This window comes from Trichoplusia ni, chromosome 6, assembly GCF_003590095.1.
Source record: "Trichoplusia ni isolate ovarian cell line Hi5 chromosome 6, tn1, whole genome shotgun sequence".
NCBI classification, from domain to species: Eukaryota; Metazoa; Arthropoda; class Insecta; order Lepidoptera; family Noctuidae; genus Trichoplusia; species Trichoplusia ni.
In genome coordinates this window covers 1,561,367-1,581,105 of record NC_039483.1, presented here as the reverse complement: position 1 = coordinate 1,581,105, position 19,739 = coordinate 1,561,367, and the positions used below count along the sequence as shown (strand labels likewise).

The window sequence follows — 19,739 nt, the reverse complement described above, 5'->3', positions numbered from 1 at the left end:
CTAAACTGTAAAAAATAGTACTGTGGTAAAGAAAAGCTTCACTGATCGAATGATACTCTGCTGAAGATACTTGCCGTTTTTATATTTGGTTCCAGAAACAGAGCGCCCGTAGTTTTTGGTCCTGAAGAACTCAACCTCTCGTTTTATAAACCTCTTGGGCTTGGGAAAGGGTGAAACATCGAGTACCTAGTCTATTGAAGACTAAAACAACCGGAGTTTTCCTCCCTTCCCTTCAACCAGGAAGACCGGGAATGCGGTAAAAACCACCACGATATGAAGAACTACCTCTGAATGGGAGGTTAGTAGATTTGGACGAAAGGTCAGCCAGCTTGAATCAAGTGAATTTATCTCAAAAATAAGATAGAGAATATTTAAGTCAGATTCTTACTAATGAACACCACCGGCTGCTTCTTCTTTCGATTAAACAACTGCGGAAAATTATTCGTAATACTAATATACAGGGCTTCCCAAAAAAGATTAACAAAATACATCAAACTTTCCACGTCCTGAACATTTAGCTAAGCTACAGGTTTCAAGTCTAACCGGCTTAAGCTGAAAACCGTTGTTTAACGGTTTGCGTCTGCCCACTTAAAAAATATTGCTAAGCAATTGAATCGTCAATAAAATGCATTGTATTGCAACAGCATCGGCGCACGCGCAGCTTAGAGCAGCCATTGTTGAGTTTTACGTCTTCATTTATTAAATGTGAGCTTTGGGTAGTATATAAACCTCCTTTCATCACATTGTATGTTGCGTTATAAATAAGTATTAGTTCTTATCTTAGCCAATAAATGACATGAGTAATTAAAATTAATCCGTTGGCGCTCTTGTTACCATGTACCAGGTATTTTCATTTCAGCCAAGATTAATGAACTTCTTCAAAATTATATATTTCAGTCATTTTTCAATGTAGTTTTACCAACAGCACAATGACAGATCATAACATAAAAAATGTAACTTACATTCAACAAATACCTATTGTAAAAAAAATAAGTTATCCCATTCATAAAACAAAACGAATGTAATCTAATAATTTTATTGCACTCGCACGTTCCGCACATTGCGTCACTTCGGTAATCATCGGCTATCATCGGCAATCATCGGGCATCATCGGGCGATTCCGTCACCTTTCGCATGACCGAACCATCATTGAGGCCAATTCTTTTGTCTGGTAAGTGGTATAAACTTATAAAGTCACGTTGGGACGCGATCAATCATTTGGACATGTTGAAGACAAACTGACTTAGTGGTAATGTCGCATTACTTTAAGGGTTACTTAGGATATGACTATTTGTCTCTATATTCTGTTTTAATGTGACAAAGCCGGCATTACATGTTCCCCTGAGCGTTCATGAATACAGCTGTCAGTAATAAAATATAAAATACATTTTTTAGAAAAGACATAGGTACCTAATTTCTGTACTGGAAAGATGTAAAATTTTCGTTCTTAAGATGCACTACAAAGTCATAAACCTCTCGAATTTAAATATGTACATAGGTTTGCAGATAAAATTTACATTCTTAAGGGTTACTCACCGGTTTGCGGAAGTGGGCTGGTCATGTCTGCAGAACTATCCATATACAGTTGACAATTGTGAGTGTTGACAATTTTAAAACAAACGAGAGAAGGATACCTTATGTCACGGTGAACCGACCGACGATTTAAAGACAGAGCGACCTGATTAGCGAAACGCTGTTATTTATTGATATTTGTGCGTTATTTATTTATGTTTTTTTTTAAAGAACGATCCCGCAATAGGGCCTTAAATCCTTGTGTCACGGAGTTTTTCACAAACATGCAAATCACATGAATAAAGACACCCAGACTCAAAATAAGAAAAACGTGGAAAACACAAAGCAGCATAGGTTTGTGGCTTCAGAAAGCTATATTATAGCTAATAATAAAACAATGCAAAAAGCGCTTTAAAAAGCTGGAAAAGCACCTGTTTCTGCTTAACCTTCAGGGCTAAAGGTTTTACAAAGCATTAGACGACTGTTAAAAATTCAGAAGGAAGGAGTTCTTTAAAAAGAAGAAACAATATTAATTTTAACTACAAAACTGGTCACCCTAATGATTACGTATTGCTAGAAAGACGAACAAAGCTAAAGTTTATTATATGGGCGTTTACCGTCTGAACTCTAAATCATGGTGTACCTACATAATGTATACAATACAAACACTTACTTGCGAAATAAGTTATATTACGTACTTAAAAACAATATTATAACACGCAGAATACTCTCCAATGCGGATGATATTTACTATGTATTATGTAAAAAAATAATCAATGTCATATAAAAATAATAAATGTCAGACAGGACTCGATCCTGAGACTCCTGGCTATTGCCAGTCGTTTTACCATCTAAGCCACTGGGGTTAAAGGACTGAGGATCAAGAATGTAAATTTGTTTAAATAAACTAATTTTTTCACATTATTAAACTGATTTTTCAATCTTTTTTTTTAACCGCATACAGAAAAGATACCTACAATCATGGATATAAATATGAAATATGTTTTAAAAGTTATTGTTTTATAAACAGTAGGTATCATATTAAACAACTGCAAGTTTACTTACCATGAGTTATATATCTTCAGTTGTAGTATACGAGTGAATCTGAATACATACAAAGAGCCTAACGCCATCTAGTGAGTGCCAAACAAACAATAATTTATCAAAGAGTATAATTTATCCTTTGCCAAAGTGTGGGAGCTTATTACTAAGACGTCCGTCCGTGCCCGTGCTTACCAGGCTGTATCTCATAAACCGTGATAGCAGATAACGCTATAATATCTAACAAACACCAAAATATAGATCAATATTAGCAACGATTGTTGGAAATCATGTAATTTAATATACGCAATCTGTTTATCATTTTACTCTGTTTCCTTAGTATATACCAGGGTGTGACTAAGAAAAATTGTGTAAATTAAACCTAAATCCTAAGAGCTATTCAAAACTTGCTCTACACAAAGTTTCATCAAAATCGGTTCAGCCGTCATAAAACTACACGGAGATAAAGTCGAGTACTTTCATGTTTATTATAATTAGCTTAGCTACGAAGAATCTATATCATGGTAAGAATTAGAAGTTTTATTTTAATACGAATCATGAGTAATGAATCTATTCCTTGTGTCGCGGAGGTCAGTTTAAAGACAACGACATGATTTTGAATACAAAATTTGTCAACTTCGATTTAAAAACACACCAGTTAACCGTTATACAAAATCAAACGTCTTACTTCAACAAAATAAACCAGTAAGTCTCGTCATACATAAAAGTTCACCATAAAATAGTTCAGATGCGTTCCGCTACTTACACACGAATAAAATAAGCACTACAATCTAACAAAACTACAATACACCAGCAAGGCGCTTCCAATTAGAAACTTAATTAAATTACACCAAAAACGACCTCTAAGCAAACACACATTCCAGGTTTTATATTGCAATGTTAACACGCATCGTACGCGGGCTTGTGAAAGAGACAGCGCATAGTCTGTCTCGCACTCGGGCGGAGCTTGCCGCGGTGTGGCCCACGTAGTTAGGGCACTGTATGTGAGGTCTCGATCATAATTTATTAACTGGGCCCCACAAATACTGACTCGAAATAAACCCGAGAAATGGCTATATGAATTATTATTACTTAACCTTTTTTCATCTTACACGCTTTATAACGGTGTAAATTCATGCTAATTAAGATATCCGAATGTTCTATTATTCATTTTGATGAGTGATCTGTTTTTTTTTTTTTAATTTACACGCTGGCTTTGACTTTCTCCTATTAAGCGTAGTGTGTTATTATACAGCATTTTCAGAATTTGTTTTTGTTCTGCTACTAATTTTATTGCGTTATCGTGATATTTAATGTTGTTTGTAACGTTGTTTGTATGTGAAAGCGTTATAAGGCGTGTCGAGTGCTCATGATCGTTGTACAATGCTGGTTGGGGAGATTGTGTGAGAACAGCGTATTGCATGGCGTAATATATTATAGTTATATGACTCTTATTACTTATGTACTTATTACCTATATGACAATGCAGTCAAAAGCAGTGCGAGTTTTATTTCCCGCAAAATCTTGTTTTAAAGTATTTCAATATAAACTCACTTTTTCAGTTCGAGTATCAGTTTATTGTCGCTAGCTTCAGTCTCTCTTAGATATTTTATTCCACAGTTCCGTTAAAGTACATGATACTTAAATATCCAAAGATCAAATTCTAAACGAAAACCTACACGCTACTAGTATGTAATCTACCTATACCTAAAATTAATTTAATTAAGTAGAGGTGACTGGAATTGCAGTGAGCATCATCGAAAGTAATTTTTAAATAAGGCCCTTGTTTTCTTGTTCTTTTGACAATACTGTAAGTATTTCAGTAGGAACTTCTTTTATTTTATTTTCTTAAAAAAAAACGACTTCGCATTACGAAACTTAATCCTTGTGTCGCGGGGGGTTTCACAAACATTCAAGTCACATGCCTAAAGACTCAGAACAAGCATTCGAAGATCACACAAATGCTTGTCCTACGCGGGGATCGAAAGCGCGACACGTCGTCTTTTTTGAGAAAAATCGAGACTATTCTGCTATCACCTTATGCTGCGAGGACTTCCCATTTTTTTCAATATAGACTTTTAGTCAACTAAGTAGTATAAAAAAAACGTTTTCAAATACCGTAATTAAAGTGTATTTGTTTTTTGTCAGTATATATAAACTGACGAACTGTCTGGAAGCAAGTTTATCCCTCTGAAAATGGTCATGATAAAAATTGTGCATCTCAACTTGCCTACAGCACATTTACTGTAAGACATGATGGTTGGTCCCAAATCAACGAAAATGGAATAAATACAATATAAAATAAATAAAATATTAGAACTAACATTATTTAAAAGAATGTGCATCAACATGTAAATCATTTTGAAATATTTGAATCGGATCATTACCAAGTACTGCCATCTATCAGTGAATAGCTATACTGATCTCTCAATATCAAAAACAATGGTATTACTATTCCCTAAGAGAAAGCAGCACACAGACTTCTAAATATAAGAAGAAAAGACGACTCAATTGAAGCAAAATTTATTTAAAAATATATATATAAATGTAAATAAACGGAAGCTAAAATATGACAAATATTTTTTTATTTTTTTTGTCAGCGATTTAACAAGTATGGCAATTTATCAGATGCCACTTTCTATATGTCAATATTGTCAATTGAGTTGAATTGAGTTCAAACTTCAAAGTGTTCAAAGTCAAACAGTGTTTCAAACACAGTTTCAAAGAAATCGAAACGAAATGTGATAAAATATATATATTTGTGAATGGAAAGCCAAAGCTTTAAGGAGAGAGAAGTATTCTCATACCTTAAATAAAGTTATCAAATCTGTTAAATTTCGGAGCGTTCGTAATTCACTAAATTGGGTTCACAAATTGTTTAAAACATTCAGGTCAGCAGTTGTGTTTCCGGAAAACATAATACACAATGAATAATCAGTTAATAGAGAAAATTATAACTTCAAACGATCTACCTTGCCCTAAATTCATCTATGAAAACCCGGTACTCGACAAAACAGTGGCAAAAGCGCTATCAAAAAGTTTCGTCAAAATTCTGAATTTGTCTTTACGAAGTTCGACGGTGAACAATAACCTCAGACTTTCAATACTTGAAAATATAAGAAAACTATGTCAAATAGAACCAGAAAACCACATGAAAATAGATGAGAACTTTACAAGTTTGTTATTGCAATTTTATGAAGAAAACATAAGAGAATCGAGAAATTCAAATTCGGAATCAGCTGACAAGAGCCTAGATGCATTCTTGATTCGAAATTTGAAAGATACTTCTATAGTGAGTCAATTTGAGCCCACAACAAACCCTGAAATTCTACAAGCGCTGATAAATATGAATCAAAATGGAATATACTTAGCAACACTACTCCGAGATATAATACATTGGAGCCCTGCAGAAAAAAAATATTCCCACATGTTGGAAGATATATGGTCAAATGATGTTCTTGATACATCAGAAAGTCACAACGATTTATCTATTAAGTTAAAGCCAAAAATCGAAAAATGTCTGCTTGATACATGCAATGAGATATTAAATGAATCTAATTTAGATATTGAAAAAGTCTTTAATTGTAATCATGCATTAAAAAAGTTAGTAAAAAAGAGTTCTGAATCAAGTCACTGCTTTCAAATTTGCTGTAGTGTGCTAAACTATGTTTTTACTATGACCAACTTTAATGCTAGGCTAGGAAAATTTGTGGAAATGTTTGTCAAGCAAGTTAAAGATAACTGTACATTGCTAACATTCTCTGTGTTATATCCAGCTCAATTAAGTCACTTAGTTGTCCTATTAGACATTGATATCCACTCATTACCAAGTACAATACAATCAAATTACATAGATTCAACAAAGAAGTATTTATTAGAGCTAAATTCTGATTATGAAAATGGTTTGATAATGTTATTGAGTCATTTTCCTCAGTGGTTTGATATTTATTTTGATGAAATTATATTATGACATTCATTACTTAGATTTTATTTATTTTGTGCCCAAAATCTCTGCTCTTCTAACCTTTGCAAGCATAAGACCCCATCTCTGCAATCCTTCCCTTGGATTTAAGGCTCTTGTTTTTTCAATTTATAACAATATTATCCCTTGTAAGACAGGCAATATCGAAACAACTATCTGATAAGTACCTGAATGTTTATTTGTATATTTTCTTTAAGTTTATATAAAATGACCAATGATAAGAGAGAGGAAAATAAAAAGTTCATTTCTTTAATTAAAGCTTTTATTTACTTAATCAAAATAATACAAACCAATTCAGTAATGAAGCCTCATTTTGGCTTATACATACATAAAAAAAGTATGAATCACACAAAGTTTGAATAATCATTTTGCCATTAGGCATTTAAATGAGCTAGTTTATTGTTGACAGCATAGTAATTTGAAACATAGTTTTAAACTGTTGCATCCAGCTTATAAACAACTTTTTTGGACCCTCAAATATAAGTGCTTAACTCTTGTCAATGTTTAATGTAAAATTCCAAGTTATTTGCTGGCAACAAGAACAGGTTAATACTGCTGGTAATAAATGGCTAAACACATAATTTTATATTGACTCCAAAAGCACAGCACATTTGGCATCAAAATATAAATGATTAAAAAAAAGTTCTTATAAAAGACAACACAAAAAAGTTATCAAAACAAAGAGATCAATCTTATATCTAAGTACTTAAAGTCGAAAATATTGATATACAAAAATCCAGGATACACAGTCAGCATATCAAAAACCAAACTTTAATCTTCACATTTACTGAATCTGAAGTCTCGCATCGTAAAAACAACTTTAAGACAGATACCTAAAGTTGGATTTACAGTAACAATTGGTACTTCAAGTACTGTAATTTTTAAGTTTTGATCGTTTTAGTCCAGGACTGTGTATCCATACTCCATTTGTTTAGGTACTTAAAAAAGTTAAACATCCTAGTGTCTTACAATTACAAACACATATTAAATGAACAAGCGACTGATTTCCGTCGATCATGTAATTTGGTAATCTTTATTGCTGCTGTTCATTCATTTTCTCGACAAAAATAAACGAAGATTGTTTAACTTTTCTAGAATTTTCTGCCGAAAGGTAAAAGTTGAACCCTATTAGTAAGGTATAACTGTTTACACTGTCTGTCCGCCTGTCATATAATATTACAGATGATATATTTCTAAATAAAGATTATGCAAAGATTTAGGCCATAAATAGGTAGGGTGACAAATAAATTTGCGGGTACCCACCCTCACATTTATTTGTGATCTAACCTATTTGTACTGTAACTCAAGTTTCGAGAGTCCAACTTGCACTTAACTGGTTAATTAAATACCTAAACAAATGAAATAAGGGTATGTATACATCAATGTAACATAGAATGACACCATCTATTCATCAAAAGCACAATTCAACAGTTGAGTATAAGCATCATCATGATCTGTATCAATAGGTACAGTGTTCAGAAGGAAGTTGTTGTGTTCCTCTTGCATTAGTATGTGGTTGTCAGTCACGCAGTGCTGGCGTAGCTGCTCCAGGAATGGTAGAGTCTGGTTACAGTATCCGCAGTGGAAGAGATTTGTCCGTATCTGGAAAAAAAGGAAGAATACGTTTTGTTTTGGTTGACATTTTTAAATGTCAGCATTTACTGAATCAAATTTTGATAATATTTGGTGTAAGGACAACGTGAAATATTTTTAAACTGAAAACCGAAATCTAAGAACTAGTTTTATAAATTCCACTGGCAATATTATAAATGAAGTAAAAAAGACAATTCTTATGCCTAGCTTCATTTTGTAACTTCTGTGCAGGTATAATTGTGTAACTTATAAATGTTGTCTGGAATGATAACTCCAATTTTTTAACATTATTAAATAAACTTTACTATAAGTACTTACTTCTCGGATAAAGTCAGATGGTTCACCCTGACCATGAAACTTCACTACATTGGCAGACAAAAACTTGCTCCTATGAGCAGGAGAACCGCAATGCTCAAGTTCCTTTCCTTGTGGGAAATACTCATCGCACAAGAAACATTTAGCCTTCTTGAAATGTGGATCTTTTTCTACTGGTTTGATGAAGAAGAAACTATTAACATCAAAAGACACATCGTTATTGATCGAAAACATTTTCTCTGACTGCGAATATGTGATACTGCAATCTAAAATGCTCTTTGACTGGTACACCTCTGTGGTCTTATGTCCCTCTTTGGGTTCTTTAAGTCCAAGCAGAACTAGATGCCCTTGATGAATAGCGCCTTTTATGTGTGCTTTGAAATTGCTCTTATGGGCAGAAATGTATTTGTCACAGAGCAAGCAAAGTCCTTTACCACCATTGTGGTTTAGTTTGATGGAGTGCTTCTTTCCATACTGGGACAGTTCAGAGCGACGCTTGCCATAGTCCGGCACTTCTTGGTACACCACTTCATCTTCCGAGGACTCATCAGAGCCTTTCGGTTTGGCTTCTGGTTTGTTATGCTGGTCTTTCACATGTGTAATCATGGTCTTAAAGTTGATGGCTACGGCTTCACTACAGTACTTACAGATTGCTATATTATTTTCCTCGTCTATGTTGTAAGCCACATGTAATGTTTCAACTAGCTTCTTCTCAAGTTCAGCTACTTTTAATATATCATCCGTCACGGTTCCTTTCGATTTCGTGCTTGGACCAGCTTTCAATTTATTTATATCAATAACATCATAATTTTCACAGGTTGACCAATGATTTTCAAAGTCTTCAGTAGAGAAAACTTTTTTGCAGGTAAAACAGTGATAGTTTTCGTTTACCTGTAACATAAGTTATATTTTATGTTAAAGAAGCATTTAACAAAATACCTAATAAAAAATTAAGACTTGGAATCCGGGTACCTGTCACCAATTTATTACATAAAATTGAATCCATAAAAAAAGTTAATATGAAAATAAAATCTGTGGCCTATACATAATATACTAACTAGTTTTTTACTGTAATAAAATTGATATGGGTATGATACTGGCACAACATACCTTTCTATAATAGCGATCACCTTCATATGTAGTTTCAGCCTGAATCAACCTTACTACATGATCCTCGACTCCAATATGCTCATCGGGGTGCTGAACATCAACCTCACACAGATGGCATCTACCATCAACAATAGAATTCCATTGACTACTGTTAAGTATAACTTTATTTATAATAACATAGCCCGAGTCAAATTGACCAATGAAAGCTTTGGCTTCTGTCTCTGGATTACTTTTTAATTTTTTATGTTTGTCGGTTTTTATATGTTCAGCAGTTTTATTGATATCTGGTAAGACAAGGTTGCATATTTCACAGTAGAAGTTGTTGCCGATCTGTAAATTATAAATAAAGCATTTATTTAAGTATTAATGTTGTATTTAGGGCTAGGCCAGGGCTATTAGGATAAATGTTTTAGATTCTTCTTTTTAATTATTATGTCTATTTATAAATAAGATCAGACACCTATATTAATTTATTTGTTCCACATTTTGAGAAAATCAAAATCTTTGATTTGATTTGTTTTGTAAAATAGATCGTTAAGTTACAATAAGCATGTTCAGTTCTTAATTATAGGTTTGATGTATCTATATTTTTATTATTATTTTTTCCCAAAATTTTGAAGTATAATTTTATGTACGTAATCAATACAATTTAATATGTCTCTAGAACACAGCATTAACGAGTTCTTAATGAAAGAACTGCATTGCTATTATTTATGTTAGATTTGAACATAAATAAAAGCCTTTCAATGTTATCAAAACGCGAAGCCAATCCTTATCGATAAATGGTAAACGTAAAAACACGCAACGTAATGCCTGTGTTACATATGGCTTGTTTATAATAATAAGATATTTTGAGTAACGTGAAAGAGACCCCTTAATAATTTTATATTAATTCGTTTCCACGTACTTAAACTATAACAATGAATGTAAAATCAACTGATTTCGTTGTAATTTTCATTCAGAAAAAGAAGGAATTACATACCGAACCGAACAAAACAATGCAGCCGAAAACGCACGAATAATGAAATGAAACAAAACAAAAGAAAAATGAAGCGTTAAAACGTCGTCGGCGTAAACTGTCAAAGTCAAACAAATGTTTGCATGCTTTCTCTCTCTTTTGGAAGTAGCTTTCTCTTTCTCTTCAAGATTCCCTTGATACGATATTAACGACCCTTGTCGATAGCATCTGATCAGGCGCTATATCATTAATTTATTGACTCTGTGTTGAATCTTATTTTAATAGCCGAACAATCAATAAAAATACGAGAATTATTAGCCGAGTGGTTGAGGTCACCACCTCAAACCCACTGAGCGCCACATTTCGCGAGTTCGATCCCCGCGTAGGACAAGCTTTTGTAATATCTACGAATGCTTGTTCTGGTGTCTTAGTGCATGAGACTTGAATGTTTGTGAAGCAAGCGCGACACAAGGGAAAGAAAAGAATTCCTCTTTTTAATCAGTTCATGTTAGATTTGGAGCTTGTCTGCCAGTTCACACCAGTTTAGTAAACTCTTTACTTCAACAGGTTTTAGATCGCTCTACACTACATTTAGTATTGCACACTCCTGGCTTTCACCGAAGAAATGCCTGCCTTAATAATCTTTGGTTCTATGGCAGGTATGACCAGCCCAGAACTTACGACGAGCTGAGTACCTATGCCAATTTTTTCACTTCCGATATACAAAGCAAAAAGTACGCTATTGGAAATTTGATAACTTTTTAGAAATTGAGAATTACCGATTACAAACTTGCGCTTTGCAACTTTGGGACAATGAAACTACGAATGGCCCATTGCCACAAGCATTAACATTTTGGCGGTGATGCTAGATCAGGAGAGGCCAGCATACTATTATAATTTTTAGCTGGGCTTGAGCAAATGGAGTAAAAAAGACTACGATAGTAATTAACCGACTTACCTTATAAATTGAATCTTTCCGAAATTTCGGAAAATAGGCTTGATCTTTTATAATCTTCCTATGTTTCTCCCAACGTATATGTTTCTCGACATCTGGCATCGTTGCAAAAAGCTCATGACATAGTAGGCAATAATGATCAATATCACCGCATAAAATAAAGTTTTTGCTATATTTCGCCATGATTACTAATTAAATATCTATAAAACTTGAATTGTGAACTAGGCTCATACCGTTATAATATAATCATAGAAGGTGATTAATAAAAAATACACTTTTAAGATCATTGTGGGTAGGCAAAAAGCATTAGTTGTTCATTGTTGTCGATATCGTGTCGGTTATCGGTGTATGAAGACCGTACAAAATTAGAAATTAAAAAATCATTTTGTTTAAACATGCTGGTCTGTACAAAATCATAATGGCCCCAGGGATTTATCTTCAAGTTTTGAACTTAGGCTAAATATCGATTTGATATTTGTACTAAACTGTTATAAGTGAAAAGGAACGTAAATCCTTTGACAGAGACGAGAAGTCATTGAACTCACAACCAAGCCCGCAGAAATAAGATTTTAAGCATAATTTCTTTTGTATCTCGTTTCCGCTTCATAGTTTTGTATCTTGTTGTCTTTGTCTATCCATTTGTGCACGATTTTGAAAGAGTTTTTCTATTATAAGGGGAATGTTTCGCTCGCACTGTGCATAGCATTTTGCTGAACGCGGCTCTAATCAATAGGGCAAAACTATCTTTAATTGGTGTATCTGTTGATCAGACATTGTATTACGTCGTGAATAACGCTGGATAATGTTCAATAGTGTTCAATAAGGATGTAAACTAGTAAAATCGACATACAACAATATTTGGCGTCGTGAAGCGAAGTCAGTATCTCAAAATGAGTAAAAGACGCCGTGCATCTTCGGTGGCCTCCCGAGGAGCTGATGGGGATGACAGTGATGACGGCATCGAGCTGAGCAATCCCGGTCCTCCGCCATCTACTCGCAAACGCAAGAAGTTAGATCCAGTAAGTTTTAGAGTTATGGGTATACCGCAAGGCGCTAAATCCCGGCTATAAACATCTATCTACCGCTCTTTTTTAAGAAATTTTGATGTAATTTTTGCATTGGTGTTTCCAACTTTTAAACCAAATATATCAATATTAGAATCATTTGAACACATAATATCTTTTCTACCTTAATTAACCACGCTAGGTATAATATTCTCTGTACCTTTAATATAATATGACACGACTTTGTGTTACTAAAAATCAAGTATATCCATTATCTGATTGGAAATGGATAGAGCAATCTAAGCGGTCCACCAACACACTTGAATTTTGCCTACCAAGTACCTACTTGCCATTTCAATTGTTGCTTGGACTGCCTTACTGCACAGTCATCATCTCAGCCTATTGCCGTCCACTGCTGAATGAAGGCCTCCCCCAAAGAGTGCTAACCATCCCAGTCCTGGGCAGCCCGCATCCATCCATACTTCTCATATAACTCAACGAATATCACTCATAAGTAATACTCATTATCTATTTTATCAGGGTGAAATTTGCCAGCAATTGTATGACACCATACGATCATACAAAAAGGAAGACGGGACTTTACTTTGTGACTCTTTCATAAGAGCTCCTAAGAGAAGACAGGAGCCTCAGTACTACGAGGTTGTCTCACAACCAATTGATTTATTAAGAGTAAGTTATTTTATCTTAATCTTTTTCTTGCTGAACTGAGTCTGTCCCTTAAGTTTCAATAATACCTTTATCATCACTCATTGACGGTTGATCTAAGTGAGGAGCAAATTACCATATAGTAGTAATAGTTATTTTATAATTTTAAGTCCTAAACATATCCTAATAAGTAAACAAAGTAGTAAAGTGACTATTCGCTTACTAGAGTTCGAGGACAAAGATACTGTGAAACCTCAGTTTATAACAGGAGAGTGCCGAAAGCTTACGATAGACTGGGAAGACACCAAGATCTAATACCACAAAACCGGTGGTCCTGTACCAACAACATACAGCTACCACCCTACCTTAAGTAGAATACCTTCCTTAAATAACATATATTATTTAATCCCAGGTACAGCAAAAGTTAAAAACAGATACATATGAAGACATTGAAGAGTTGTCTGCTGATATAGAGCTTCTTGTCAACAATGCTAAAGCCTTCTACAAGCCCGACACAGTTGAGTACAAGGATGCGATAGAACTTTGGAAACTGTTTGCCCAAACTAAAAATGCTCTGGAAAATGGTAAGTAATGCAAAATATTACTTGAAAATATGTCCATATACTTCTTTTTGGTTGACAATCAAAGGGATGGGAATTAGAAATATAATTATACCAGTATTCAGCGATGCTGGGAGCATTTTCTAGTGATGTTGTGCCACTTCTTGCAATGAATTCACTTAGCCTTGTAAATATGCCTTTTAAAACTCTGTCATCTCTGTCATTATACTTTTTACTTTTGTGTAATGGTTGCTGAATATTTTTGAGGCAGCAAGTAAGTTGTTTACTAAATAAATATTTTTTTTTTAGATTCCAATAAAAAAAATATTACAAACTTTACTAAGTGCTAATGCAAGGTGTGACTTTCTCTCGCTGTTTATTATGTACCATAATTCTGGCACAAGCTAGTTCCTTACTGTAAATTTTGCACTTATGTTTAACATTGATTACTATATTTTCTATGCTAGGTGAAGACATTAAAGTACCCAAGTTGTCTCGCACCGGTTCGTCCAGCCGACGATCAGATGTGGCCGAGGATTTGTCCGAGACCTCCACCAATAATGAGGAGGATAATGTGTTTGAAGAATTGTTTAGCGCTGTAAGTTATCTATTGGGTTTTTTGTCCTTCTTAAGAAGTTGCAGTTGCAAAGTCTAAGAATTAGTCTATGTTAGGAAGTTTAATTTAAAAACAGAAAAAAGACTTTTCTTTGGATAATAATATATACTTTGATGTTCAGATACGCCTTTGATTTGCTTTGCACTTACACTTATGTTCATTATGATATAAGCAGTTTAATCATTCATGATTATTGTTAGAAGAAGCAATATTTTTTATAAAAGCTCAGATTTAATTCAATGCCTGTATGTTTCATCCAGGTAATGTCAGCAAACAGTGATGGGAGACCTCTATATCCAGCATTCCAGTTTCTCCCATCAAAACGCCGCTACCCAGAATACTTCAACGTAATCGAATCTCCTATAGACTTGAAGACCATCGCACAGAAGATACAAGGTGGAGAGTACACTAATCTGATTGATTTGGAGAAGGATTTACTGCTCATGGTTAGAAATGCTTGTCATTTCAACGAACCAGGCAGTCAGATCTATAAGGATGCTAAGACTTTGAAGAAGGTTAGTCGCATAAATTGCATTGCCTTGATGAATATTGACATTCTTTTTCCTTATTCTTTAATAACTTATGAATTAAGTACGTAATTCTTGAATTAGGGATGTTTGGCGCAGACGTCCATTGATATAAAAAGTTAATTAAACAGGTCATACAAATGCGTAAGCAAGAGATAGATCAGCACGGCCGCAGTGGTCCGGCGAAGACTTCGGAACGCATTCGCAGTAAGCGGACCTCTCGCGTAGGGCCGGTGCCCAACAGCAAGGCTCTGGCTATCATGGACCCACCGGGCTCTGACAACGAGCCTGATGTGAAGGTAACGATGATTTCATATTCATTTATTTACTAGATCTAGTTAAACGAGTTTTACTTTTTTTCTCAATAAAAATCCACATTATTTGAGTCTCTCATATATTAACGCGAAAAATAGTGGTCGTGGTAACTAATTATTAGAGATGCGCCGAATAACTATTCGGTATTCGGCATATTCGGCAATTTTTTCACTATTCGTATTCGGCCGAATTATTCGGTTTGGTGCCGAATATATTCGGTTCTTTTTTTCTCCGCCACATTACCCGATGAAGAACTAAAAGATATAACTTATTCTGTTATAAGTCTACGAAATACTATGAAAAAATTGTTGAATTATGATAATAAAGTAAAAGCAAATAAACTTTCACTCAGTGTTTATTTTTAACCAAAAATCAATATATTTATTTCATAAACAACAACATTTTACTCACAACTTTCTAGTCAATATTTATTTTAATTTTAAAAACGCTTTAATCAGTCTTTAATCATAAATTATACCTTAAGACCTCCAAACTTAAAGACTCCATAGAACAAGATAATAATCCCTACTAATATTATAAATGCGGAAGTAACTCTGTCTGTCTGTCTGTTACGCTTTCACGTCTAAACCACAGAACTGATTTTAATGAAATTTGGTACAGAGGTAGAGTTGACCTTGAGAAAGAACAGGATAGTTTTTATCCTGGACTTTTGAAGAGTTCTCTTGGAAACGCGATATAACCGACCTCGACGCGGGCGAAAAGCTAGTAATATTTATTTCTGAAACTAAACAGTTAAAACTTAAAAAATAACATTTTTTAAAATATTTTTATAATAACTATCGTGAGACTGATTCATTATTAAATGATGTAACGGTTTACTCACGCGTATTTATCGGGGTAACCCGACTAGTTACTAGCCCGACGCGGCGGGATCGCGATCCCGCCGCGTCTGCTCATGATTAAGGACTCCGGTTGGGTCCGAAACTAGTCGGGCTACCCCGATAAATACGTGTGAGTAAACCGTTACATCATTTAATAATTTTTTAAATGTTTAATCTTGCGGGCGGCAAGTAAGGACATGTTGAAACCTGTTTACGCGGCGAGGCAATAAAAATTTTGAACCGAATAGTTCGGCCGAATATTCGGTTCGGTAAACTTTAAACCGAATAGTATTCGGCATTCGGTTATTCGGTGAAACCACTATTCGGCGCATCTCTACTAATTATCGTTAATAGACAAAAACGAAGTGAATATACTATATTATATGAATAACTAATTGAATACTTTTCTTTGTTAGCATTCAGACGACAGTGCTGGCGACAGTGATGAAGAGAAAAACGAAAATGAAGATTCACCGCAGTGGAAACTGTTGGAGACAATTAAAAACCACTTAGGACCCAACGGTATTAACCTTTCCTCATTATAGTCTTAGCTCCAAAAGTAAATTTTCTTAGATAAAAAGTGCGCATCATTCACAGGTGCGCCTATGTCAGAATCGTTCTGGAAGCTTCCGTCACGGCGTGAATATCCTGACTATTATAAGGAGATCAAGAATCCGGTATCTTTAAATCAAATCAAGAATAAAATAAGACGTGGCAGTTACGGTACCCTGTCGGAGGTAGCTGGCGATATGAACATCATGTTTGAAAACGCTAAGCAGTACAACGTGCCCTCCTCCAGATTGTACAAGGACGCCGTTAAATTACAAAGGTAAATAGTTTTAAGAAACAATGGTGTATTGAAATATCTTTATTAAAAAACGATATATGTTAATTACAATACATGGGTACGTACAGCTTGCAGTGTGTAATCAAATTCAAAAGTTTTTATTTCAGTTATTGCTTTTATTGTGATCTTGACTTTCTCCCCAATAGAGACGAGATCTGATTTCATGTAAGTCAGTGTTCGCTTTAATTGTGATCTTGACTTTCTCCCCAACAGAGATGAGATCTGTTTTCATAAAAGTCTAAAGCAGCTTGTATTGTGATCTTGACTTTCTCCCCAATAGAGCCGAGATCTGATTTCATATAAGTCAGTCTTCGCTTGTATTGTGATCTTGACTTTCTCCCCAACAGAGACGAGGTCTGATTTCATGTAGTCTTCGCTTGTATTGTGATCTTGACTTTCTCCCCAATCGAGACGAGATCTGATTTCTTATAAGTCTGTGTTCGCTTGAATTGTGATCTTGACTTTCTCCCCAACAGAGATGAGATCTGTTTTCATAAAAGTCTAAAGCAGCTTGTATTGTGATCTTGACTTTCTCCCCAATAGAGACGAGATCTGATTTCATATTATGTCAGTGTTTGCTTGTATTGTGATCTTGACTTTCTCCCCAATAGAGCCGAGATCTGATTTCATACAAGTCAGTCTTCGCTTGTATTGTGATCTTGACTTTCTCCCCAACAGAGACGAATTCTGATTTCATACAAGTCAGTCTTCGCTTGTATTATTGTGATCTTGACTTTCTCCCCAATAGAGACGAGATCTGATTTCTTATATGTCAGTGTTCGCTTGAATTGTGATCTTGACTTTCTCCCAAACAGAGATGAGATCTGTTTTCTTAAAAGTCTAAAGCAGCTTGTATTGTGATCTTGACTTTCTCCCCAATAGAGACGAGATCTGATTTCTTATATGTCAGTGTTCGCTTGAATTGTGATCTTGACTTTCTCCCCAACAGAGATGAGATCTGTTTTCTTAAAAGTCTAAAGCAGCTTGTATTGTGATCTTGACTTTCTCTCCAATAGAGCCGAGATCTGATTTCATACAAGTCAGTCTTCGCTTGTATTGTGATCTTGACTTTCTCCCCAACAGGTGATGAGATCTGTTTTCATAAAATTCAAAAGCAGCTTGTATTGTGATCTTGACTTTCTCCCCAACAGAGACGAGATCTGATTTCATGCGACTCAGTTGTTTGTATTCTGACTTTGAATTCTTTAGACACAGTGGTCACTTTTTTCATAAATGTGATCTTGACTTTCTCCTAAACGTGACCCAAAATCTGATTTCATCTTCACTCACACGTTTAATATTGTCTTTTGTTTATTCCACCAGAGTCATAACAAACTGTTATGGTAGAATAACTTTTTGCTGTCACCATTGTCAAACGCAGACTGGACCTAATCTATTTTTCCGCCCTATATATAGGTAAGGACGCCTAAGGGGTGGGGAGGGGAGTCATTCTCTATACCCAACTTTATTATATTTCCGAGAACTTAATCCGTCCATTAGTAATTGCTTAATCCTTAAACAATAGGTGAGGGATTAACCCTTATCAGTTTAGCACCTGAGTATAATAAATTGATTTAATTGTTATAAAGCGGCGCTGTTTCAGGTAGTCACTAATTACCCTTGGATCGAAAGAAATAATTAGCGCTGTTCTTTATTATATGATTCTGTGAATTTGAAGTTTTTGTTTTGGTTGAATCGCTTTTGTGTCGTAGTGAAGCTTTTTCTGGAAGTATTATTTTCTATTTTATTTATTATATTGTCTGTTTACCGAAGCCGGTGGTTTAAGCTACTAGTACTGTCTTAATACCAATTATACAATATTTGACTAAATCTATTTAGTCCATAAGATTTCCAAAAAACTAGTCTAGGACAAGTCACATCATTTGCTATCAAAAAGCGTACTGGTAAGATTTGGCGAGATTTTAAATCACTGTATCCGCTGCTATTTCTGTTTATCGAATCGAATAAAATAAAACATACGTATCCAATATTTTTGGGGATCTGTGTGACGGACTAAACAATTTTTGTCTAATACCTCATTGTATGTATGTACTGTATGTCACTGATCACCTAAACGGCTTGACCGGTATCAAGTTTTTGTTTTTCGTGTGCTTGTTGATGGCATAACGTGACATAACAGTTGCCATATTCAGTTAACCACAAAACCAGCTCAGTAGTTTGTCGTATTCTTAGTGTAGTATTTATTTTATTAAATAAAACTGAGCTAGCCTTGTTTACTGGTCAAAATGTATGTAAAAGAAACGGAACATTCTCTGCCTTCACCATCTCTTTCCCTTAGGCTCAATTTATCCCGCCGCGGAATGGAACGGCTTCCGCGGAATCCCCTCGTATTTTAATCTCGTTGTTAGTTTGTTTGTTATATCCTTGAGTTCATTATACAAAAACTTCCTTTCCGTTAAATTGCGCGGCGGTATATAATGTAATTGAGGCTTACACCGTTATCTATACTTTGATCTCGCTTTTATTGTCTTGCGTCTCCTGAAGCGGCCAAATTATGTTACAAGGTATTGGAGCTACATAGCAAATAATAAATTATTATTATCCCATTTCCATGTTTGTTATTTTATTCAATTTATATCTATTGTAGTAGTGTAGTTTTGTGAAAATCGCTTGTGCTTAGCTTCAAAAGGTGGGAAACTTTTGATTCGTTTACTTAAGCCTTGTATCTTGTTGAGCAGCTCGGCCAAATGATCCGCTCATTCGCCCGAGCATGCTCAAATGGATACATGGCTTTAGTGGGTGAAATAAAAAAACCGTGTAAATGATAGATACTTTTATTGTTTGTGTAACTTTGAAGTTATAATACACCTTATCATTTTAAAAAATTACATAAATTTGTAAAAAACCCATCATCTAAGTACTCATGTGTGGTCAC

The 19,739-nt window shown here is 34.7% G+C and overlaps 2 protein-coding genes across 7 annotated transcripts in view; one reads left to right on the top strand and one right to left on the bottom strand.

The window, feature by feature from the left end:
- Positions 1 to 6,810: 6,810 nt before the first annotated feature.
- LOC113495220 lies at positions 6,811 to 11,606 on the bottom strand. The gene is made up of 4 exons (XM_026873843.1): positions 11,470 to 11,606; positions 9,554 to 9,883; positions 8,447 to 9,334; positions 6,811 to 8,137 (listed from the first exon to the last, which is right to left on the bottom strand). Exons 1-4 carry the CDS (start codon positions 11,566 to 11,568, stop codon positions 7,940 to 7,942), a joined length of 1,515 nt encoding a protein of 504 aa, XP_026729644.1. The 5' UTR covers positions 11,569 to 11,606; the 3' UTR covers positions 6,811 to 7,939.
- Positions 11,607 to 12,065: 459 nt separating this feature from the next.
- Positions 12,066 to 19,739, top strand: part of LOC113494716 (protein polybromo-1-like) — a 33,323-nt gene continuing 25,649 nt past the window's right edge. For 2 of the 6 annotated variants that reach the window (XM_026873149.1, XM_026873147.1), the window contains exons 1-8: positions 12,067 to 12,485; positions 13,011 to 13,160; positions 13,549 to 13,720; positions 14,164 to 14,294; positions 14,573 to 14,827; positions 14,959 to 15,138; positions 16,413 to 16,518; positions 16,594 to 16,825. In XM_026873149.1, the coding sequence (XP_026728950.1) occupies positions 12,357 to 12,485; positions 13,011 to 13,160; positions 13,549 to 13,720; positions 14,164 to 14,294; positions 14,573 to 14,827; positions 14,959 to 15,138; positions 16,413 to 16,518; positions 16,594 to 16,825 (1,355 nt within the window). In that variant the 5' untranslated portion in view covers positions 12,067 to 12,356. Of the gene's footprint in view, positions 12,486 to 13,010; positions 13,161 to 13,548; positions 13,721 to 14,163; positions 14,295 to 14,572; positions 14,828 to 14,958; positions 15,139 to 16,412; positions 16,519 to 16,593; positions 16,826 to 19,739 lie in introns of all 6 variants that reach the window. The other 4 variants (XM_026873150.1, XM_026873151.1, XM_026873152.1 and 1 more) reach the window with 4 other exon arrangements.

Coding starts and splice junctions, on each gene's coding strand:
- LOC113495220 (XM_026873843.1), bottom strand. CDS start 11,568: ATGCCAGATGTCGAGAAACATATACGTTGGGAGAAACATAGGAAGATT. Junction 9,335..9,553: donor GTGATCGCTATTATAGAAAG/GTATGTTGTGCC, acceptor CTTATGTTACAG/GTAAACGAAAACTATCACTG. Junction 8,138..8,446: donor CATCTGACTTTATCCGAGAA/GTAAGTACTTAT, acceptor CTTTTTTTCCAG/ATACGGACAAATCTCTTCCA.